General features: G+C 38.2%; 2 protein-coding genes across 4 annotated transcripts in view; one reads left to right on the top strand and one right to left on the bottom strand.

The window, feature by feature from the left end:
• The window catches only part of LARS1 (leucyl-tRNA synthetase 1), a 51,377-nt gene extending 34,138 nt beyond the window's left edge, over positions 1 to 17,239 (bottom strand). Inside the window, exons 1-11 of the mRNA XM_007434287.4 lie at positions 17,138 to 17,239; positions 12,310 to 12,428; positions 10,326 to 10,413; positions 7,743 to 7,823; positions 6,495 to 6,632; positions 5,869 to 6,030; positions 5,273 to 5,385; positions 3,887 to 3,950; positions 2,566 to 2,633; positions 915 to 1,140; positions 501 to 588 (exon numbers count right to left, since the gene is read on the bottom strand). Of these exons, the coding sequence (XP_007434349.1) occupies positions 501 to 588; positions 915 to 1,140; positions 2,566 to 2,633; positions 3,887 to 3,950; positions 5,273 to 5,385; positions 5,869 to 6,030; positions 6,495 to 6,632; positions 7,743 to 7,823; positions 10,326 to 10,413; positions 12,310 to 12,428; positions 17,138 to 17,143 (1,153 nt within the window). The 5' untranslated portion in view covers positions 17,144 to 17,239. The remainder of the gene's footprint in view (positions 1 to 500; positions 589 to 914; positions 1,141 to 2,565; positions 2,634 to 3,886; positions 3,951 to 5,272; positions 5,386 to 5,868; positions 6,031 to 6,494; positions 6,633 to 7,742; positions 7,824 to 10,325; positions 10,414 to 12,309; positions 12,429 to 17,137) is intronic.
• A 3,876-nt stretch (positions 17,240 to 21,115) lies between these two features.
• Positions 21,116 to 22,150, top strand: part of RBM27 (RNA binding motif protein 27) — a 46,261-nt gene continuing 45,226 nt past the window's right edge. For 2 of the 3 annotated variants that reach the window (XM_025170550.2, XM_007434286.4), the window contains exon 1: positions 21,116 to 21,385. In XM_025170550.2, the coding sequence (XP_025026318.1) occupies positions 21,327 to 21,385 (59 nt within the window). In that variant the 5' untranslated portion in view covers positions 21,116 to 21,326. The remainder of the gene's footprint in view (positions 21,386 to 22,150) is intronic. The other variant, XM_007434285.4, reaches the window with a different exon arrangement.

Raw genomic sequence — 22,150 nt, 5'->3', positions numbered from 1 at the left:
CATTTTCCTTTCCCATAAGTAATAGCTGCATAAGGCCAATATCTTTTAGCAACAACCAAAATATATGCCCAAATAGCTAATCAAATATATAATCAAATAATCAATTACTACCAATGATAGGTACAGGATTATAGATGAAGGAATAGTTCTTCATTATTTAGCACAAGAAAGGCCATGTTCTAAAAGAGAGGAAGCGGATAAGCTTAGATCAAAGTAAAAGGACAAGAAAATAGGAGTCACTTCGATACCTTCATATGTTTATAAACAATCCCAAGAAGATTTTAAAGGGAGCAAAAGTACAGTAGTTAGTCCATCTTCTTGTCTTAATGCATATAATCTAGCTATTATCCCACCTATGGAATCCATACAAAACATGACTAAGAGCAGAAAAGAGAAAGTGCAGAAAAGTGGTTTCAGGGCCAATATCTTTAATAATCAACAGAGAGAAAGATAAAACCTTGGTCATGTAAAAAGTGAGTGCTAAAATGCCATAGTTTTACCTTTATCTTCCTTAATAGTCAACATTGGAAGAGCATAGATGACTTTATAGGATGTCAGAGGAGCAGAAAGTGCAGCACCAAGAATCTCCTACAGAAAAGAGAATTATTTTAAAAGCAATGGAGGCATATATCTTTATTTGGCATATGCAAATTATTTCACAACTGAAGAACTTTCAAGCTAGAAATGCTGCTTCAAGTTTGAAATAGTGGTTTTGTGTTCAAAACAGATTGTTCTGACCATTCCAGGAGCTCACTTCAAGGTCAAAGAGTTCTGGAATGCTCCTAGATGCACTATAGTTGAAAGGTATATATTAGAACCTATACTGTATATTAGAACAAATCTAAAGTCCTCAGAATCTGCTCCATTTTTTATTAGAAGATACTTATTAGAAGTATCATTCACAAGATACTCACTTCTCCCATCAGCTCTTTCACAACAGGTACTACTCCATTGGTTTTTGTGAAGCCTTGGTAGGACATATTCCTGGCTGCCCTCTGTGTGCAAATAAAAATATCCCCATTCCGAGTCTCAAACCCAATGTACTTCATATCAGGCCGAACCCAACAATTAGTCTGCCCAAACATGGTTTCTGGTCTCAGAGTGGCGGCTACTAAGAAGATACTCTTTCCTCTAAGACCACTGTAAAAGAAAGAAAGGTTAGTTTAAAAAAATATATTTAAACACAATTACACTGAAGAAACAAAACTGAAATAGCTAAACATATTTTCTACAACCTATGCCAATATACCTTTAAATATTTTCTTAAACAATAAATGTACTCGTCTTTAGAGCTTTATTAAATTAATCTGAAAGTCTAATGAAGACTAGATGGATATCTCAGTACAGGTAGTCCTCATTCAGCAACCATCAGTTCAGCAACCATGAAGTTATGACAGTGTTGAACAAGGAGACTTATGGACAGTCCTCAATGTTGTGGCCATCGCAGTGTCCCTGCAGTCACATGATCGTGATTCGGGTGTTTGGCAGCTGGCTTGAATTATGAAGGTCACAGTGTCCTGCGCTCACATGATCGCCATTTGCACCTTCACTGCTGGTTTCTGACAAGCAAAGTCAATGGGGAAGCCAGCAGGAGGTTGCAAATGGCAATCACGTGATGTTGCGCTTAACAACCACATGGGATTCGCTTAACAACTGCAACTGGAACTACCACTACTGCCTTCATAAGTTGGTGTAGTCACATGACGTTGTGCTTAGCAACTAAGTTCCCAGTCCCAATTACCATTGTTAACCGAGGACTACTTGTATCAAGAAAGCTACCACAAGAAGTAAACTGATTCCCACTATAATCTTGTTTTAGAACTCAATTTATCCTAACATTATATATCTTAACAGTAAACTGTCCCTTTTTAGTTGACACTGAAGCCTGCACACTATGGGACATCCTTCTTCTTTTTTCAATCCTTGCACAAAGACAATTTTTAAAAAGAGAGTACATGTTTGACTTATTAAAATGACTTTTTATTGTGTTCACTTTGTAGAGAAAGAAATAGAGGGAGGTCACTATATCTACAAATTCAAAATTTGGACCAAAAAAGAGAGAGAAAAATGTTCTTCCAAATCCATCTGGTGCATTTTTCTATATAGCCTAAACTACCACAGGCACAGATCCAAGGATAAGCAACCATTTATCTTGGTCCAACTCCATATTAACAGCACAATCCGATGCCTCTCTCAGGGCTATTCAGTTCAGTGGGATTGATTTCCAAGTGCCTCCAACTGCAGATCAATAGATCTTTCAACATTTCCAGTGTCAGATGCCACAAATAAGACCCAGGGAGGCAAAACCTCTCCCCAACTATTTGTCTCTCAGTAATTGATATCCAGTGGTATCCTGTCCTCTATATGAAAATTTCTCCTCAGCTATTACAGCTGATCAATCTGCACTCCATAAATTGGTCTAATCTTCACCTACTTTATCATCAACCAAAAATCCACACATATTTGTACATGCTTTAAAAAACCTTTAATATGGGTTTCTAAGAAACCTTTACAGCTTTCTTTTTTCCACTAACATCAATATCAGTAATTATCCTGAAGGCCTACCTTAATTTCAGAGGGTAAGGCTCTATCACCTTCATTTTGATTAGTGTGTATTCCTGAGGTCCTACACCCTAATAGAAAAAACATAAACAATTGTGTCACTTTTACACATAGTCCCTTAAACTATTCAGAGTCAAACCAGTATTTATACATTATACCAAAAACAAAATCACTAGAGTGATCTATGTATTAATCAGATCTTTGTTTTATCTCTGTTTTTATTGATTGTTGTGAGCTGTCTAGGATCATTATATGAGATAGGCAGCCTTGTAACTTCTGTAAATAAATAAATACATTACTTTGGATTTGAAGAGAAAAATGTGCTTCAGAGCGGGCAGGGTACTAATGTAATACCTGTTGGCAACTCCTTAAAGCATCTGCATCTTTTCCCAGAATCATATGACTGGTTTAAGGAATTGCAGACAGATGCTATACACATTTCAAAGCATCTTTTTTTCTTTAAGGTGAAGCACTACATAACCCTGGTATCAATAACAAGGCCAGAATATGTCCTAGCACTCCCAATTGAGAAATAATGCAGGAAAGTGTTGATTCTATGGAAATCTAGTATAAACAGTACAAGCTGCTGGTGACACAAAATCATAGGCCAGTGTCTAAGCAGCTTTTCCAGAGCCTTGGGTGCCTAGGTGACTTTTCATTGTTATTCTCTCTGAAAGTTGACTCATAGCCCAATTTACAAATGACTTTTAAAACTATATTTCCTAATTCCAGTATGTATATCCCAATACTATATAAAGGTTATTGAGTCAAGCTCAACTCCTTACAGTTACATAAACATATAATCTTCTTATTTATTTGTTTGTTTGCTTACTAAACTTGTCCCCGCCCATCTCCCCCCAATGGGGGACTCTGGGCGGCTCACAACATATTAAAACAATAAATAGATATACAATTCTTGGCAATGATATAGAAGAAGCTTGCCACTGTTTCCTTCTGGAACACTTTTTCAATTTCCCAGTCCTAGGACTTGAGATTCTCCCAAATACTAACCAGGTCGCACCACCTATTAGCTTTTTTTGAGATATTAAGATTGGCTAAATAATGCCTACTACCATTGTTAATGCTTTAGTTTTCTATTCAGGTGTTTCAGTCATTTAGGTGAGCATTCAGATATAATATTGGGTCCAAACTTGACCATGTAAGAGAGAAAAAGCTCCACAGAGAGAATCCGGAAACAGCAGATGAAGAGGGCAGGGAAGCCATTTTTCCTGATCCTCCTCCTCCCTCCTGCCCCCCCTCGGCCTTAATCTCCAAGGTCTCATCTCATTAAAACTTAGTCGTATTTTTAAAAAACCTTCATTACCTCCCCTGTTTGTCTGTCATGATCCATGCAGGGTTGACCATCTTTTGGTGAATAAATAGTGTACCTACAAGGCAAATTAATTCATTGTTTAATTGGGTGTACATTTCAGACACTGAACAGGGAATATTTTGCATTTTGTTAGTACAATTAAACACTCATGCCAGATATCCCCCTACTACGCAGACTAATTCCAAGGAAAAATGGTGCAGGAACACCAGTCTTGGCTTTCCATTTCACTTTCCTCTCCCACGGAGAAGCCATAAGGGAAGCCACTATTAATAACAGTGCTGTATTGAACTGGGCAGTTATACTAAGTATTTTCAGCAGCCATGGATAAATTGAGACTATTACCTTCAAAACAATTTTAATATTTTTTTAAATGTGTTAATCAGAATTATAAGAAACCAGGAGAGAAAGTTGGAAAGTTATTGGCTCACTGGATGAAAGAACAAAAACAACATTTTATATCTGGAGTTCAGGCTAACAGTGATCAGTTATACAGGGAGACAGTCTATTAATCTATTAACAGGCTTGTAATTTTTATACTTGGTTGCATCCATTAGAGCTAGCTGTAACTGAACCACAAATTATTAATTGGAGGGGGGGGGAATATTGAAGTGGAAGACTTAAAAAGCTGGCACAACCATTGATATTATTTACAAGTAATCCCAGGGACAATTCAAGCTATGAAATTAGGAAAAACTCCCAGACTTGTTGATTTCCATTTGAATGGTAAAGAATCACAGAATATTTACTGGCACATATATTATTAGACATTTGCAGTAAATCATTTAAGCTACATTCCCTCCATCACTTAAGAGGCCTATATTCAATTATATTAATGCAGAGGACTGACAGTTCTGTAAAGGTAAAAGTTTTACCCTTGTGTATTTTTACAAATTATTGCATAAGCTTAACCAAAAATCACACAATAAAAATAAAAAAGCAATATAAAAAAATAAAGCATAATAAAAACATTGAGAGGAGGATCTTTCAATAACATATTCTCCCCTTCCCATCCATTCCATTTTCACCAACTAATAACCACTACTTAAATATCTGTACTATGCTGCACTTATATAATGATGTACTTATTTACCAAGAAAGATATAAGCATTTTCAATTTAATTGCTTTGACCATTGTGCTTACTTGCTTTTTTCCTTTATTTAATTAAAAAATATGGTTTTGGGAAAGTGAGGATGTTAGTGTCCTGCAATATCACAAAGATCTCTCACCAAAGAAAACCATGAATATGGGATGGATGGGTTCAGAGAACCGTAAACAAATCTCCTCAATGCTGTATTTTTGAAATAGTGCAAGCAGCTAAGCACGAGGAATCCTTGTATTATGTTTTACAGGTGGACACATCAAGAAAATATACTTACCGTTTTCCAAATTTGATTTTATTTCTTTCTCTGAGGGTTAGATATTGCCACCGTACAAAAGAATCATAATAGGGGTTGACACTGGTGGTAATAAACGAGCGTCTCCAATCTACCTGTAAAGTCATGAAAATGAAGATCATTCATAGGGTGGAACCCAGAGATCAGTAACATTAACTTCGTGGGGAAAAGAGAGATTTACCTTTGAATTTCACAAATAGCAAACTCCTATTCCCATGGCAAACTGCATTTAAAATTTCTAAATTTTGAAAGTAGAATATAATATGGTGTGGTTATCTGTTATTTAAATGAGAAAAGTAAATACTCAAAAAAGGCTAACACAAACCATTTGTATGAACTGTTGCAGCAAAATCTAGCCAAAGAAATCCTTATGTACTGTTTCAGTTCTTTAAAAAATGCTCTCAATAAAAACATCAAAACTCAGTCATAACGTTTACAAGAGAACGCAGATACATTTGGAAAGTTCTCCTAGAGATACTTCTCATATATGCAACTCAAGGCCTACGTAGCAAAACAAAAAGTTTGAGGAGCATAAAAATGGAATGCATCTGATCAACAACATAAGAAATAGATAATACCTTTAATCCCATGCGTTTTAAATCTTGAATAGCCAGAGGTGGGAAGTAGTCAAGCCAATGTTCAGCCTCTGAAAATTTTATTATTTCTTCATCAGAGAGGCCCAAAGATTTCATGATACTCCACTGGTATTTTGAGGAGCCAGTCTTAGCAGCAGCTTTACTCTTTAAACAAAAGGGGGAAAATATATGCCTAATAGCTGAGTACGATACTCTCATTATGTTCATTAAAAAAATCTTGAAAAAAATAATTAAAGTTATAGAAGGACAGAAAAGTTCATTAAATATTTCACATTAGATTCCTACAAATTTACAGTGGTATTGCAAGATGTAAATAATCTTCTAAGGGAACTATAAATTATTCATATTGCAAATCAAAGCTGGTTACCAGTAGTTTTCTGAATAATTTAAAAACCTTCCTACAAGCAATCAACTCAGGCTTCTATCACTGGGAAGGGAGGAAGAAAGACAGAATGACACAGAATGGGATGGCAGGAATAGAGAAAAGGAAGAGGAAAAAAGTAGATGCAGAAAAATAAAACAACTGAAAAGCGGGTGATGACGTCTCCAGTTAGAAAAGGAAGCCAGAAAGGAAGGAAGGAAACTACTACAGCCTTGTCTTTAAATACCTTTTTGCCTTTAGCTTTATCTTTAATGACCACTACTTGCTTTGCCTCCTCTTCCTCCTCCTCCTCCTCCTCTTCATCTGGAAATTCTGGTGGACAGCCATACAGTTCCATTTCTCGTTTCAGCTTATCAGCACATGCCTAAAACAAAATGCACCAGAGCTCAACAACTGTCAGGGCACGTGCATGTAAGATCTGGATGGTGGCATATAAATTTAATATATTATTATTATTATTATTATTATTATTATTATTATTGTGGTTGGTCACACAGTCAGCCAGATGTTTAGACTGGATTTGGCATTTTTATCCACCTATCAAGTCCTTCCCAAGGACCAGGGATAGGTAGATGTTGTATTATCATCATCATCATCATCTCTAAAACTAGCTTGTTACGACTCCTCTGTGGCAACAATTAAAATTGATACTGTTGTGCATCTTTTACTCTGGTCCACACAAAGGATGATTGATTTGTTCTCTGACCCTGGCAAATTCTTTAAAATGTGACACATTACTTTTGCGAAGGGAGTAAATGGAATGCTTCCGCCCCACTCGTATAAACAGAAGAGCTGTTACCAGATATGGAGTGGATTCTTCTGTGGGAAGTGCAGGTATTTTCTTTAATCCTATCCTTTTACTTGGACTGTAACTCCTGCAACTTTCTGGAAGCTTATTCATTGCTACCCATCCCTACCCAACAATTTCTGAAACTGAGAAGCCTTTCAACAGCAGAATTCAATCTAGAAACAAGTTTGTTCCCATAGTCCCACTGACTGTGCTAAAACCACTGAATACACTTATGAGTAGTTTTGTGGATCCTGGCTGGTCATTTCAAGCATGTAACTTCTATTACCAAAGGCAGCAAATTTTACCATAGACATGAGCAACTTTGATATCAGCCACATCATCAACGATTATTAAAACTGTGAAAAGCTTTAGATTTAATCCTGAAAAGGATATGGCAGTTTCTCCTATAGCTGTGAGATCCTGGAAACAGATGTGGTTGTTTGGCTAGCCCTGTATCTGCACTCCCACTCCCTCCATAGCACCTTTTCTGGATTGAATCTAAAGTACTACAAGATCCCAGGATCATTTGTATGCTAAAATGGGCAGTTCTAGCATACCAACCAAATGTGTACATGATATACCTGTTAAGCTTTAGAAGTAAAATAGATACAAAAAATTTATTTCTTTGATTCAGAAACTGAATGGGTTGTTTTGTCCATACAGTCAACTAAGCCCTGATTTTACCTTAATGGGCATGCCAGTACAATGGAGTCCAAAGGGAAATAGGCATGTCTTTCCTTTCAGTTTCTGGTATCCAACTGCAAACTGTGGGACACATGAAAACAACAGCAAGCATTAATGTCAGGGAATGGGAGAAAGAGGAGAGGATGAAGCACAAATAGCTAGGTTAGAAGTATTTATTAGAATACCTCAGAGATTTATTTTCCTTAGGGAAAATTCAAGCATAACACAGAATTGGAAAGAAAGAAACCATTTGCTTCAATGCCTTTAAAACATAAAGATCAGAAGCAGTTGAAATCCCATAGCTATTTATTGTGCAACTGCATACTGCCAGATCAACATAAATTCCACTGCATTCAATGGGACAGCTCCAAGTAAACCTATATGGGATGATAACATTACAATTTCTATTCTCCTCAGAGGTTCTGGACACAGAACAATACATTTTTAAAGTTGGTATGAAAAACTGTTTGATTAAAGGAAATAAAATCTTAACAAAATCATAAAACCTTCAGCCAACTGTCAAAGAAGATGATCCATACTGTATAAAAATGTACTCCAATATTTTCAACATTGGATCACAGATCATTGTACCAGGACTGGGAACCTGATGAACCCCCAGCCATGGCTGAACAGAGAACTCCAAATGAAAGAGCTAAATATGGGCACGAATGATACCATCTTGGGCTGTTTTTCATAATATAGGTAGTTTTTGGCTTATGTCCATTCATTCAGCAACCATTCGAACTTGTGATGGCACTGAACAAATAGTACTTATGACTGGTCCTCAGAGTTCCAGCTGTTGCAGCATCCCCACGGTCACATGATTGCAATTTCCGACATCCCCTGACAGCTTCCCACAAGCAAACCAGGAAGCCAGCAGGAAGTCAGAAGTCGTGGTCATGTGAGGTCCTTGCTTAATGATGGTAACCAGGACTGCAAGAATTGCCATCACTAAGCAGGGCAGTCATTTGATGTTGTGCTTTACAATTGCATTGCTAGCAATGGCAATTCCGGTTGCAATTGCTGTTGTAAACTGAGGACTACCTGTACTGAATATTTATCCATATGAAATAATTCATTGCACACAATGAAAACTAGAAAAACTAAGTGAGAATTGTTTAGTACCAAGTTTTCTTCAAAGGATTTGATAATGTGAGTCTCAAGCTAGTAAAATACAGATACAGGTTTTTTACAGATACAGATAACCTTCAAAAAAAGGAGTCGGCTGTCTTTGCTCTGAATATCAAAAAAGAGACTGTTTCCCAGTCATTTTGGGGTCAAATTCTTTGCAAGACAAACCCAGCAAAAGAACCACTGCAGAAGCAGAACACTGGTGTAGCCTGATCCTAGCCTACTAATATCACCTGGAAATGCAGTTCCTAAGTTAGAATACCTCTAAATCAGAGTTCCCCAAAGTGGTCAATATTGCCCTGCCCCAAGGGTTGATGGGACTATCCAAGGGGTCAATAACTGTCTGGGGGTCAAAAGGGAGTCAGTAAATGTCTGGGAGTCAATAGGTGGTTGATAAATGATGGAAGGTCAGTTGGGGTCAATTAATCTTTCAGGTCCCTGTAGAGCTCCACGCCAGTCCCTAGTCCTGAAGGTGAGGTGGCTAGTGAAGAGACAGTGTTACTCAGATGGTCAGCCACCAGTGAGAGCAGCCTTCAGTTGTCATTGTTGTTGTTGTTATTTGTAGTACTATTAGTTAAAGTAGTATTAAATTATTTTCATATAATAAATGTTTGGGGGGTGGATGAACAATCTGAAACTTCATGAAGGGGTCAATGAGCTGAAGAGACTGGGGACCTCTGCTCTAAATGAAAACTTTCTGGATTAAAACAAAGAGAATATGATCTATTATTTTTTAAAACCATTTATTGATGATTTTTATATGTCTGTATACAGTGGTACCTTGAGTTACGAATGCCCCTCCTTACGAATTTTTCAAGATACAACCAGCTCCGGCCCCAAAAATTTACCTCGACTTGCGAACTCCGCCTCAAGTTACGAACCAGATCCGTGGCCATTTTCCCTGCTGCCACGCAGTCGCAGCTTCCTATGGGCGAGATCGCGGTAGCAAGGAGACGTTTGGTGAGGCTTGTGGTGTGTTTTGTGGCGTTTGGAAGGTTTTTGTGGCATTTGGAAGGTTTTTGAGGTTTAAAAATAAAATGCATATGTTTCAGAACTGTTTAGCCGTATTTACATTGAACCTTATGGGGGAAATTTGCCTTGTGGTGCGACCAAATTCGGAGGGCGGAACGGATTAATCGTATTTACACTGAACCTTATGGGAAAATTTAACTCGAGTTGCGACCAACTCGAGTTGCAACCAGAGTCACGGAACGGCTTAAGTTCGTAACTAGAGGTACCACTGTAGTTGTTTTAGCCTGTTTCTTTTTAGTTGTTGTTTTTTACCAGTTGTGAGCCACCCAGAGTCACTGAAGTGAGATGGGCAGCTATACAAATTGAATGAATGAACAAACAAACAACACTGAATGTGTAAATAGAAACTCAGTAGGTTTTACAAATTTCTATTTTCTTTGGAGGAGCTTCTTGAAACTGCTAATGAAGAAAAATTCTTACCTCACATTTCGATAAAGAAAATGTGTGTCCTAGGTGAAGCCGGCCATTCATGTATGGATATGGAAAAGTAGCAAAATACTTCCCATTGCTGAATGAAGATTTAAAACACAATTTTAAAAAAATCAACTAATTTTCAGAAATTCAGCTAAAAGACAGCTAGAGTTATATAGAGTTATAATTCTATATACATTTCATGATTTGTCACTGCAGTATAATATGCAATACAATATTCACTAGCAGGTACCACATTTGAAACAAATGAAGTGACCTTGTATAAAAATTAAAATGTTATAGAAATATTAATTGGATGGTATCTAATTTAAAGACTTAGCAATTAAACATAGGATTTAGCTGATTAACTGATTAAATCTGTATGTCAGTAAACACAGTAGTTATTCCACTGTCTGAACAGAAGACAATTCATACAACAGAACATTTCCTTCCTCATAATCACAGGTACCTCTAAAACGTCTCACCAGAAGTTAGGGGAGACTACTGAGAATTCAGGTCTGAGTGAAGGAGAACTAATTAAAGCAGAAAATTCTGCATAAGGAATCTAAGATTCTCAATTCAAACTCAAACCTAGCTCAGGCAACTCAACAATGACTGAGAATTCCAAGTAGCACTCCCATTATTTCACCTTTATGGCCTACAAATAAAGGATCCCTCTCAGATCAGGCAAACAGACTTCTACTCATTTAGTGGAATTCTCTACCCTGCTCTAGCATTCTCCTGAGCAAATACACTCTAGAGGATCCCACAACTCTCCAATTTGAGACACACACAAGTTACATGCAGGAAGAACTTCATTCTGCTAGAAAACAGTTCCAATCAGATATAAACTCAATTTTTTTCTCTGTTCATTTCTGCTACATCCAAACAGAAAGAAACTATAATAATTAAGTGGCAAGCAAATTAGGAAACCCACAAGCAAATTATGAAACTGCATAGCAGAATGTCATGCTAAGCTTTAGTTTTCACTCAGGAATCTATGTCCTTTTAATGTACCTGGCTAGATGGCACCACCTACCTAGCCTTTGTTGAGCTGGATAGGAAACTACTGGAAATCCCAGGACAGTAGGTCAAACCAGAAATTAATCCCAGGAGGAAGCAGTGACAAACCACTTCCATACTATTGTCAAAAAAACTACATGGATGTGGCCATGTATTCACTTGGAGATGGACCTGACTCACAAGGTGTCTCTTGTGTGTCACTGCTTTTAACTTTTAAGGGCAGCATATTGAAAACAAAGATTAAGATAATTATATCCTCTGTGTCCTAAGATACATTTCTTGTGCATGTGTGTGTGTTTCTGCTTCAGCTGTTTGAATTCAGAAAAAAAAATCAACAGAAGTGTCTGTGTTGATTAATCAACCTTACTACTGCTCTAGCAAACTGTTATATGTTTGTCATCTATTTCTTAAAATCATTCCTCTTCTAAGAGAAAAGAGGTCAGGAATAATAAATCATGCTGGGGATTTCAGAAACTTAGAGGCACACTACAAACCTACACCCCAGAATACCAGTCCTTAGTATTTCAATTTTCATTAAACAAATGACAGAAATCAGCCAACTCTGAATTTGATGTTTCTAATTATACACTTATTTTAATTGTATACTGGATGAGATTTTCAGATTTCCCAGCTCTGAATCTATTTTTGTTTTGCTTAGATCTCAGACATGAACATTAGCTTTCTGAAGGAACACTTTTAAGGAAAGTGTTATATTTCATTCACTCGTTAGACTTCTATGTAGTTCCCATGGTATCTCTAGTAAACGTATTGTAAATGAGATTCTGTGTGACCCATTATGCTACCCATAAGCTTGCTACTATTCAAAAAACTAAGTTTAAAAGTTATTCAAAACTAGTTTTCTACCATTGTCTTTAAACTTAAATACAGAAGTCAATACATAGCTAGTATTTTTAAAGTACATACTCAAATATCTGAAATCCCCAGCTATATCTGAAACGAGTAGTCTCACCTTTTGTGATTTGCAGCATCTTCTGCATTAACTTCAAATGCTCTTTCATTTTGCCATTTCTGTTGGATTTCCTTTTCTATTTTTTTCAAGAAGTCTACTTTAGCTGTCCCTTTCCGATCCTTAAAAGAAGACGTAATCTCTTATTAGTGTGATTAGTTTAAATAATACGATTTAATGTTAGTACAAATATTACAATTTTGTACTAAGTTATTGTGCCAGAACTTTGAATTTGCACACAAAACATAATGAATATTTTTACATTTACATACATCCTGAATATTAATTCTACAATATTATCCAGATATTGTCTCATATAAATTTCAAAACTTTGCATGAACTAAAAATTAATATTAACAATAAAATAACACTACTACTCTCCTTTTCATATGAATTCAGATCCTACTCATTTTGTTAGGATATTTGAGCCTGCAAAATATCAAGTCATGCTAGTTCAGTAATTCATTTTTAGTCCTTACCACACTTTAAAAATACTAATTATTAGTTGGAGATTTATACCTTAACATTGATTGGATAGTGCAAGTACCAATTATCTGAAGAGGTGAAAATCACCTTTCAATTTTCATATTTTCCCACTTGTTCAATTGCAAGTTGTGCTGTTATTTTTTACTTGGCAGGAAGTTTGATAGCATTTGCAGTTTTACAGTATAAAGGCAGTCCTCACTTACTGACCACAACTGGGACCGGCAACTCTGTCGCTAAGCGACGTAGTCATAACGTGAAACGTTATGTGACCACGTCAACTTATGACATCAGTTCCGACTGCAGTCATTAAGCACAACGTCAAGTGACTGCGACTTGCAACTTCCTGTTGGCTTCCCCATTGACTTTGCTTGTCAGAAGCCAGCTGTGAAGGTTGCAAATGGCAATCATGCGATCGCAGGATGCTGCGACCACTGTAAATGCCACACTGGTTGCCAAGCACCCAAATTGCAACGTGAGTGTGGGGATGCTGCGACAGCCACAACTTTGAGGACTGGCCATAAGTCTCCTTTTTCAGCACCATCATAACTTTAAACGGTCGCTGAACGAGCGGTCAGGAAGTGACAACTATCTGTATTAGACTAAAAGGACAGTCCTTTAAAAATGGAAGTTGAGTTTCACAATTTGAGACAAACTGCTGAGTTTTATCTCTGATAGTTGTTCCCTGCTACATGAAAATTGGAAATATGCATTTATCATTAGTAAATATAAATAAGAGCCTGGAATGTTATGCAAGCTCAGGGTGATAAATGAAGCAGGAAAGCTGCAAGTCCCACTTATTATCTAATGAACCAAAGGGCAAAGTGGAAAAGATTTCATTCACAATCAGCACATCAGTTGGAAATTTACATGACAACTCCAGTGACACCTACAATACACTGTGAATTTATAAAATCATATTTACTTCTCACTTTTGGCTAAACAGAAGCTTACAATCAAAGCAAAACAACAAACCAACCAATATAGCAGGTAAGCAACATAAACTCAGCAGGAGCAAAAACAACCAAAACAAGATATCTCAAAAACTACCATCTTCATTAACCAGGTAATCACACTTAGGAAAAAGCTAACAATGTCTCACTCTGAAATTGGGTGCCACTAATAACCAGGACTAAATGTAAGAAACAAAGTTTTTCCCTCTACCCAGAAGGTGTGAACAAATTGGAAGAGGAGACACAGAATAGGCACAAAGGTCATCAACCCCAAGGACTACAGATATCATTCTGTACTAATAATTAATATAACCAAAGAACTGCTTCTATTAGAATGTTGCAGATCTTTGATATGAGGACTTTCACATTCTGACACTGTGGAATATTTCAAAAATGAAATATTCTGTTCACTTTCAGCAGCAGCAGCAGCAAAAATAAAATATTCTGTTCACTTTCAGCAGCAGCAGAATAAAGCATAACTTTCTAACACTTCTAAAAGTAAGTGGCCCATACCAGTCCTCAGTCTGTGGAGTTACATAGAATATTACAAGCTGCATCTGTAGAAGGAACTTCAAATCAAATATTTAGCATTAGATGGGTGTAGGGGAACATAAAAGGTTAGTATGTGGAAGACTACATCTATCAAACTACCAAGCACTCTAATATGGTGAATTAGATGCTCATTAAATCTAGTTTATAGCACAGGCCATCATCTGACGAATTTTGAGCACTGCTGCGCAGAACCAGCCAACACTGTATGTTGTAGCAGGGTTGGTATCTGAAAGTAGCATGGAGGTGTAGAATTGTCCTATGTGCCCTGAGTATTTATACAGTAATGGTGAGATGAGGCTAGTACAAATGTCTCTGGTAGTACAGACACTGGAGAAGAACATGCTCTGTTGTTTCTGTGTTTCCAGAGCCACAGGGGCACTCTCTCTCTGCGTATCGGTCTTCATGACATCGTGCCAGAGTGGAGGCGCTCTGGTGTTCAGGGACTTCGAGTTTAGTTAGGTATGCCATAGGGGAGGCAGAGTACCTATTGGATTCACTGGCAATAAAGGCTGGGGTCCTGGCTAGATCCAACTGGCACTCTGTGTCTGCTACACACTGTTTAACAAGGGCAGAAGTGACTTCTGACTCTTGAAAACTAAGGCCTTGTATTAGATTGCAACGGATAGTCATTTTTTCCATTAGTTTAACTTTTTTTTCCTTTTTTTCTCACATGCAATAACAACAACAAAGCAATAGTAAGTAACAACAAAGTGGAGACCTTAGTATTCAGTATTAAGCTTAAGATAGAAATTTTATTATATAACAAATAATTTAATGTGTTTTGCAGTTGTTTATCAATGCTACACTCAGATGTAACATTTAAGCAACCTTATGCTTATCAACATGAACATTTTAGAAAACATACTTAATATTGACACAAATCTTTTCTTTATCTTTAAAGGTTTAAGTTATCTACCTCATCAGAGTATTAATAATTTGTACTCAATACTGTATAAATACCACTGTACCTAAATAATATAATGGACTACTTGTCTTTTATAATACTACTATATATGCACTTAATACTGTGACATATTCATATGTTAATGAGATGCTATATCTCATTAAATATTCTTTCTGATAACAATTGGTTGCCAGTTTGTTTCCGGGTCCAATTCAAGGTGTTGGTCATCACCTTTAAAGCCCTTCATGGCATGGGACCAGGTTATCTGAGGAACCGCCTCGCCCCGGTCATCTCAGCCCGCCCCACTCGGTCCAGCAGAAGGGGCAGATTGCAGACCCCACCTGTCAAGGAATTTCAATTGGTGGGGTCTAGGCAGAGAGCCTTTTCTGCTGTAGCGCCCGCCCTATGGAACATCTTGCCGCCTGAGGTGCGGTGTGCCCCCTCCCTCATGGCCTTCAGGAAAGAGCTCAAATCCTGGCTCTGCCAGAAGGCTTGGGGGCCAGAGGGGGCCCCGCACCTATGGAGATGGCTGGTGGAGTGAGGGGTTGTCCCCCCCCAGCATCTTACAGGTTTTTTAGGGCCAAATTATAGGAGGTTTTTAGGCCATTTTTATATATGTTTTTAACTATTTATAGATTTGACTATGTCTGGAGAGTCCTGTGTTTTTTATTATTATTGTGAGCCGCCCAGAGTCACCCATTGGGGGAGATGGGCGGCATACAAATTTGAAAAATAAATAAATAAATAAATAAACAAACAAACAATAATATGGAAAAGAATGCTTAAAAAAGTATGTTTTCTCAACTTCAAAATTCCCTGTTTCTTGCAGTTCTTAAAATATGAAAATATAAATTTATAAAAACTCATACCACTAAAGATCATCCCAGCTTCATGACTGAAAAATGACATCAAATGTACTTTACTATTCTATAGCAGTTCACTATATGTAAAATCAACACAACTTACTGGTTTGTACTAACAAGCAGCAGCAAAATACATATTCTTAAGAGTCACCAGAAGTTTGTTTGTTTGTTTGTTTGTTTGTTTGTTTTAAGACAAAGATCTCATACCTGTAACAGTTTCATAGAGGACAGAACTTAAAAAATTGAACTCTTTTCACCCCTGAATAGGGGTCCTGTCCTCACCTGACCATTATCCTTGTAAAGCTAATCCGACAAGGTTTCCTAGTAACTTGTGCAAAAGACCTTTCTTCTGTAAACACTTAGTCTGCAAAGGAGATATTAACTGGGCAGTAGTCCAGTTCATAGTAGAAATCCAAGCAAAAGTAAACAGGGCAAATAATCTGATATCACACAATAGACAGTAATCCAATTCATAGTGGAAATCCAAGGAAAAGTAAACACGGCAAAAAATCTGGTATCACACAATAAGCAACAGAAAATATTTGAAATGAAACTTCATGTATTAATCCTCGTTTTAATCATGCCTTCAGTACAGGCCAGCCTAGTGCAGCTTCCCCATGCTAGATGTCATAAAGGCACTCAATTCCTTTAATCCCCAATCAGCATGTTGGCTGAAGAATAAAGGAACTGAAGTACACGGATGGAACGATTCCATCAGCCTTCCCCAACCAGGCAACATCTTGTAAAGAATACAGGGGTTTCGAACAATTCCCACAAATGTCAGTTTTATGCTACCCATCGTAAATAGCCCTACAGCTTTGCTTATTTAATACTAGTTTATCACGTGAAATTTAACCCGGAATATTCCAACAAGTCCTTTTCTAAGCGAAGGGACGTGTCACAGCGCCAGTGTGTCTCAATAAATGACAGCACAGGAAAGAAGGGAGAATAGGCCTATTCGCCCCTTTTCTGCTTTTTCCTCTGAGGGGAAAAATCATCCCCCGATCCATACTCATGGTCCAATTACTAGCTAGCCACCTAAAATCAACCCAGGCGACGCTATCGTCCATATTCACCGTCATCGCTCCTGTTAATCCGAGAGATTTCAACCAGCAGTTACTCTTTGCGCCTCTAATCCACGCCGCCGGTTCTCCCACAATGCAACGAAAACAAAGGTGGATCCGGTTCCCTCGCAAAGCCTGTTGGGAGATTGAGTTTGCGCAGAGCTAACACAACGCATAGTACCAACCAGCTGAACTACAATTCCCTAGAAACCAAGTGTTACCTACTTGTCGTGTAGGATTCTTCACAAATCGCGCGGTCCTGGAATTGAATACTACGTTTCCCAAAATGCACAGAGAGGATGAAACGTATCTATGCCCACCAATAGGAGTATCCAAATCTGAGTTTCAGTCTTTCCGATATTATGTTTATATATATTTCATGGTCATAAGTGAAGCCAGGGGGGGAGGGAGGGAATGGAGGTGAAATAATTTTTAATCCTTGTCAGAAGCTGTTGCAAAATTGCAGATGTAATCAGTGCTGATTCTGTTTGCATTGTTTTTAAAACCTGTAATACCTTTCTTTTTTCTGAAGAAGCCTTGAACTCAGTTGAGTTCATGTCTGAATAGACTCATAAAGAATTGCACAGCACAATTAATAATTTATGTAAATATTCTATTTAAAAAGTGCTTCCATATATAGTTTTTTACCGGCTAGGAAATAACAAGAACATGCTGCTGGTGTTATTTGAATGCTAAGTTTGTTTATTGCTCCACAAAGAAGTTTCAATCTTACTCATGTTTGTCTGGAATTAACATTTTTTTCAGCTGATATCTTGGTATATTTCTAAGTAGACATGTAAGGAAAGTCCCTTGCTTATTTTAAAAAAGTTTGTGTGTCTACTAATTTTCCGGATCAGAGCTAGCATGTGGTCCTTGACACCTCTCCTGGAATTGGAATGTAACAGCTTCTCTGCCTTCCAGTGACAAAGTATAGTAAACTGAATAATGAAGTAAATATAATTAAATTACAATTTGGATGTCCAGGTTGGTTGGATTATGTGAATAGTACCCTTTTAGGACTTGAATCTAAAATACATGCCAAAGGAAAGAATGCAGGAGCAAAAAAAAATCACCCATAGTTCTAGGTGAGGTAACTATTGCATTTTTCATTCTGAAAGTTTGCAAGGTACAGGTAATCCCCGGGTTAAGAACACTGGTTTATGGATGACTTAAGAATGGAGCCTATTGTAGCAAAATTCGAGTTAAATACACAATGGTTCGAGTTAATTGCACAATACTATTTAAACAGTATTGTATAATACCGTTCTGGCTTACATACAAATTTGACTTAAGGTTAGACCTTGGGAACAGAACTAGTTCTTAAACTGGGAACTACCTGTATGCAGAAGCTGTGATATGTCCAAGAAGCTTTTCAACTTTATGTTAAATTTGATTTCACCATAACAAAAACAAGGGCCTTGTAGAGGCCACTGTTGTAATGTTTCTCCAAGAGAAAAAGCATTCCAAGAGATAAAGGTTTTTATTAAACCATCTCTTGTTGTTAAAAACATATACAAGCTTTCAAAATTGCCTGTGAGGCAGAGCATATTGTTACTAAGTAACATGTCCTTGTCCACAGGGGGGGGAAAAATCAATTAAAATACTGATGAGAAAAACTTAACATGAGGATAAAAATAGATATTCCTAGAATAAGTAATTATTATACAATATTAATGTTTCTTTACAGTTCTGTTATTAAAAGTATTTTTTCTTCTAAACATTATACACACATTAAAGAAATAGAAATAAAAATAGTGAAGGACAGGAAGGCCTGGTGCAATATGGTTCATGGGGTCACGAAGAGTCGGACATGACTTAACAACTGAACAACAACAACAAAAGAAATAGATGGCTTTTTTGCATTTATAGTTATATGCAGTTAGAAATACCAAATTAATTTAGTAGGAAATAAATCCCATTGAAGTCAGTATTTACTATTACATAAGCAATATTACTTTGTTATACTGTAGATATATAACAATATGCACAGTGAAGCAAAGCACTAACAAAATTACTATTAGGCTTATTTTGTAATGATGCAGCAACAACACGCCAAATATGACCCGGAACTGCCTTTTTAGTTTCTAAACCCAGACCACCTATCATGTTGTGAGAGTCAGATTTTGGGAAATTAAAACAGTTCACAGATTCATTTTCCTTATTCATGGTAGGTATCAGTACTGATAATCCCTGCAGTGAAAAATGACTTCCATAGCCGCTTTAGGATACCTGATGATAGGCCTGTCTTTAGTTTAATTATATTCTTTGGCTGCATTCAGAAATCCACTATCTTGCAATAAACTCTAATGACCAATATAAGTCTTACTTTTGAGTAGACATATCCAGGCCTACAGTATTAACCCTCCCCCAAATTAAAAATGAATATGCTACACTGTAAAGAGCAATATCTAATTTTAATAGTATGAAGATGCAAGAGATGACTGGAAACTGTAATATATGCTCCAAGCCATTGGTTCTGTTTACTGAAGAGATGATAGATTGTTCATTTATAATTCCTTCAGAGCCATAGCAGAAATTTAAATCACACAGAAACTTTAATGAACAATGTTAGAAATAAAGAAAAAGTTTTGCATTCTACATTTTTAAACTTTTTTTTGACTAGGTGAAACAATAAACATTCTTACTGAAAATATGCATTAATATTTTGCAGTTTAGCTTACTAAATGATCAACCAGAAATAAAATGTGCTGATTATGTTACTAATTATTTTTGCTGCATCACCTTAGTATTCAACTCTAATTTCAAGGTGGCTGCCATTTTATATTAATTAACTAGATTTGATTCCTATAAATTTAGCTTTTCTGATAAAGAAAAATGAATGAAAATAAAAATTGTTCCGCATCATATTACTTTGAAATCATTTCACCGTTAAATAACAGTCATGAAAACCTACACTGTATAGATAAAATTAAGATGGTTTATCATTTAAACTTTATCCATAATTGGGAATGGCATAAGGTGGGGAGGGAGTCAAATACATTGTGTTCATATAAAATTTCAAATTGTTGATGTTGATTTCATTATAGCCAGGAGTTCAAGGTACTTACAGGTACTGTATTTCCCTTGATTTTATCTGTACAACTCAGTAGATTCGGCTGAGAGTGACTGGCCTAAGTCACTGAGTATCCATGGCTGAAAATCGATTTGAACCTTAGTCTCCCCCATCCTACTCCAACACTTTAAACCATTATACCACATTGGCTTTTCTGTGCATGTGTAGGTAAAACACATGGTGTGTGTAATTCATATATATTTTAATGAATATTTTCATGTTACATGTAATTATTCAGATTACTAGATATTGCTTTCCTCACATAGTACATGTTGTTTCTTGGGGGATTTTGATGATCCGAATTTATGGCATATTAGCTTTCAACTTAGTTTTTACCTCATCAGATGCTTGAAAAGTTGTATCCTAGGCTATCAAGTAGGAGAGTTGCTGGGGGAGGCGAGATAGTAGCCATGTGCTATTAAGCCTCAGTAATTTAGTTTGGGTCTGTGCACATGCACTTAAGAGAATCCCCCCACGAACTGGATACAAATTCGTTCTCAATGTGCGTGTCAGTCACCATGCATTTGCTGAAAATAGGGAATCTCTTTCACGCTTGGGAAATAGTATGTCGTGCATAGCAGGCATATCACTCACTCTACGCCTGATTAATGGTGCATTGTACGTAGGAATTTATTCTGCACAGGGTCGGAAACACTCTTTTTTACTCTACACGATTTCACGTGTTCCAAGGAGCAGCTTCCCCGAATTCGGAGCTCCCTACAAAGATTTCAACGCGTGCTGACTCGACCTAACCTGCTGAGGCCTTCTACCAGTGACACCCCCCACCTTGCTCCTCTCAGCAGCTTCGGATTGGTTTCCTTCGCTCGGGGGCCCTGTCGTGCGATTGGGTGGCTTTCCTCGAGGCTCCGTCGTGCGATTGGCTCCGCTGTGAAACCGGGTGCCCGCCCCTTCTCCGACACCCAGCAGGTTGCGTTGCGCTCTCTCGGTTAGCTAGTTCCTGGTCTGACTTAGGCCCAAGCTCGGCGAAACGGGGGGAGGGGCGAGAGTGGCTGCTGCTGCTGGCGAGTGACTGCTTGGCGGGAGGGGGAAGAAGGGAGCGGAGCCAGCGCGGGGGGATGTTGCCCGAAGTGTAACTGCAGCACCGCCGCCGCCGCGACCCTCCTCGCCATGATCATAGAGAACGTGGACGCGCTCAAGTCCTGGCTGGCCAAGTTACTGGAGCCAATGTGAGTGCGGGCTGGTGCGGGAGAGGCTCCAGGGGACGGCGGGCCGGGTGGCCTTCGGTTCCGCCAGGGGGAAGCAGAGGGTGAGGGGAGTCCTGGGACCTTGAGGCGTGGATTATGGGCTTGACCCGGGCAGAAGGGGGGGCTGGCCGGGAAGGGGTCTGTAAGGGATGCGTGTGTCGGGAGCGAAGGGGTTGGGGCTAATAGGGGGAGGCGGGGGACTAGCAGGAGCCCTGAGGAGGCGGGCAAGGGGAGCGGGTCCTGCCGGTGGCGCGGGGGGTCGCTCTGCCTTGATTCGGAGGAAGGCGTCGTAGTAAGAGCTACGGAATAAGCTGAGAAGTGGCGGGAGGCACGTGAGGATGAAGGGAGTGTTGAAGCGCTTGGGCTTCTGCAGGAACAAAATGGGGGTCCTGCTCGCCTCCTTGGTTCACAATACGTCCCGGTCGTGGTTTGAGAGTACTGCAGAGAAGGAGGGTTTGACAGGAAGGCTGCTCTTCGGAGGCGCTGCGTGGAAGTAAACGTTCAGGGCAGTGGCTCATTAGTGTAGAAACTCAGAGCCGAAATGAAACCATTGTCCATCCTTGGCTCGAACCAGTCCTCTAAATTCGGTTTTGAGTTTGCGTACCAAAAGAACCTGTACAAGAAAGAGCAACCCACTAGAGTAATAAAATAATTATTATCAACTTCAGTATTATTGATCAGCTAACACCAAGAGGTTTTTCTGAAGTTCTTTATGTGAGCCCCTTGCCTATAACTTTGAGGAATCCC

This window comes from Python bivittatus, unplaced genomic scaffold (genome assembly GCF_059951505.1).
Source record: "Python bivittatus isolate LINGU-HERP-01145 unplaced genomic scaffold, Pbiv_v1 ctg000080_np1212, whole genome shotgun sequence".
Classification (NCBI taxonomy): domain Eukaryota; kingdom Metazoa; phylum Chordata; class Lepidosauria; order Squamata; family Pythonidae; genus Python; species Python bivittatus.
Note: the sequence above shows the minus strand (reverse complement) of the source record. Positions and strands in the feature narration are given on the sequence as shown.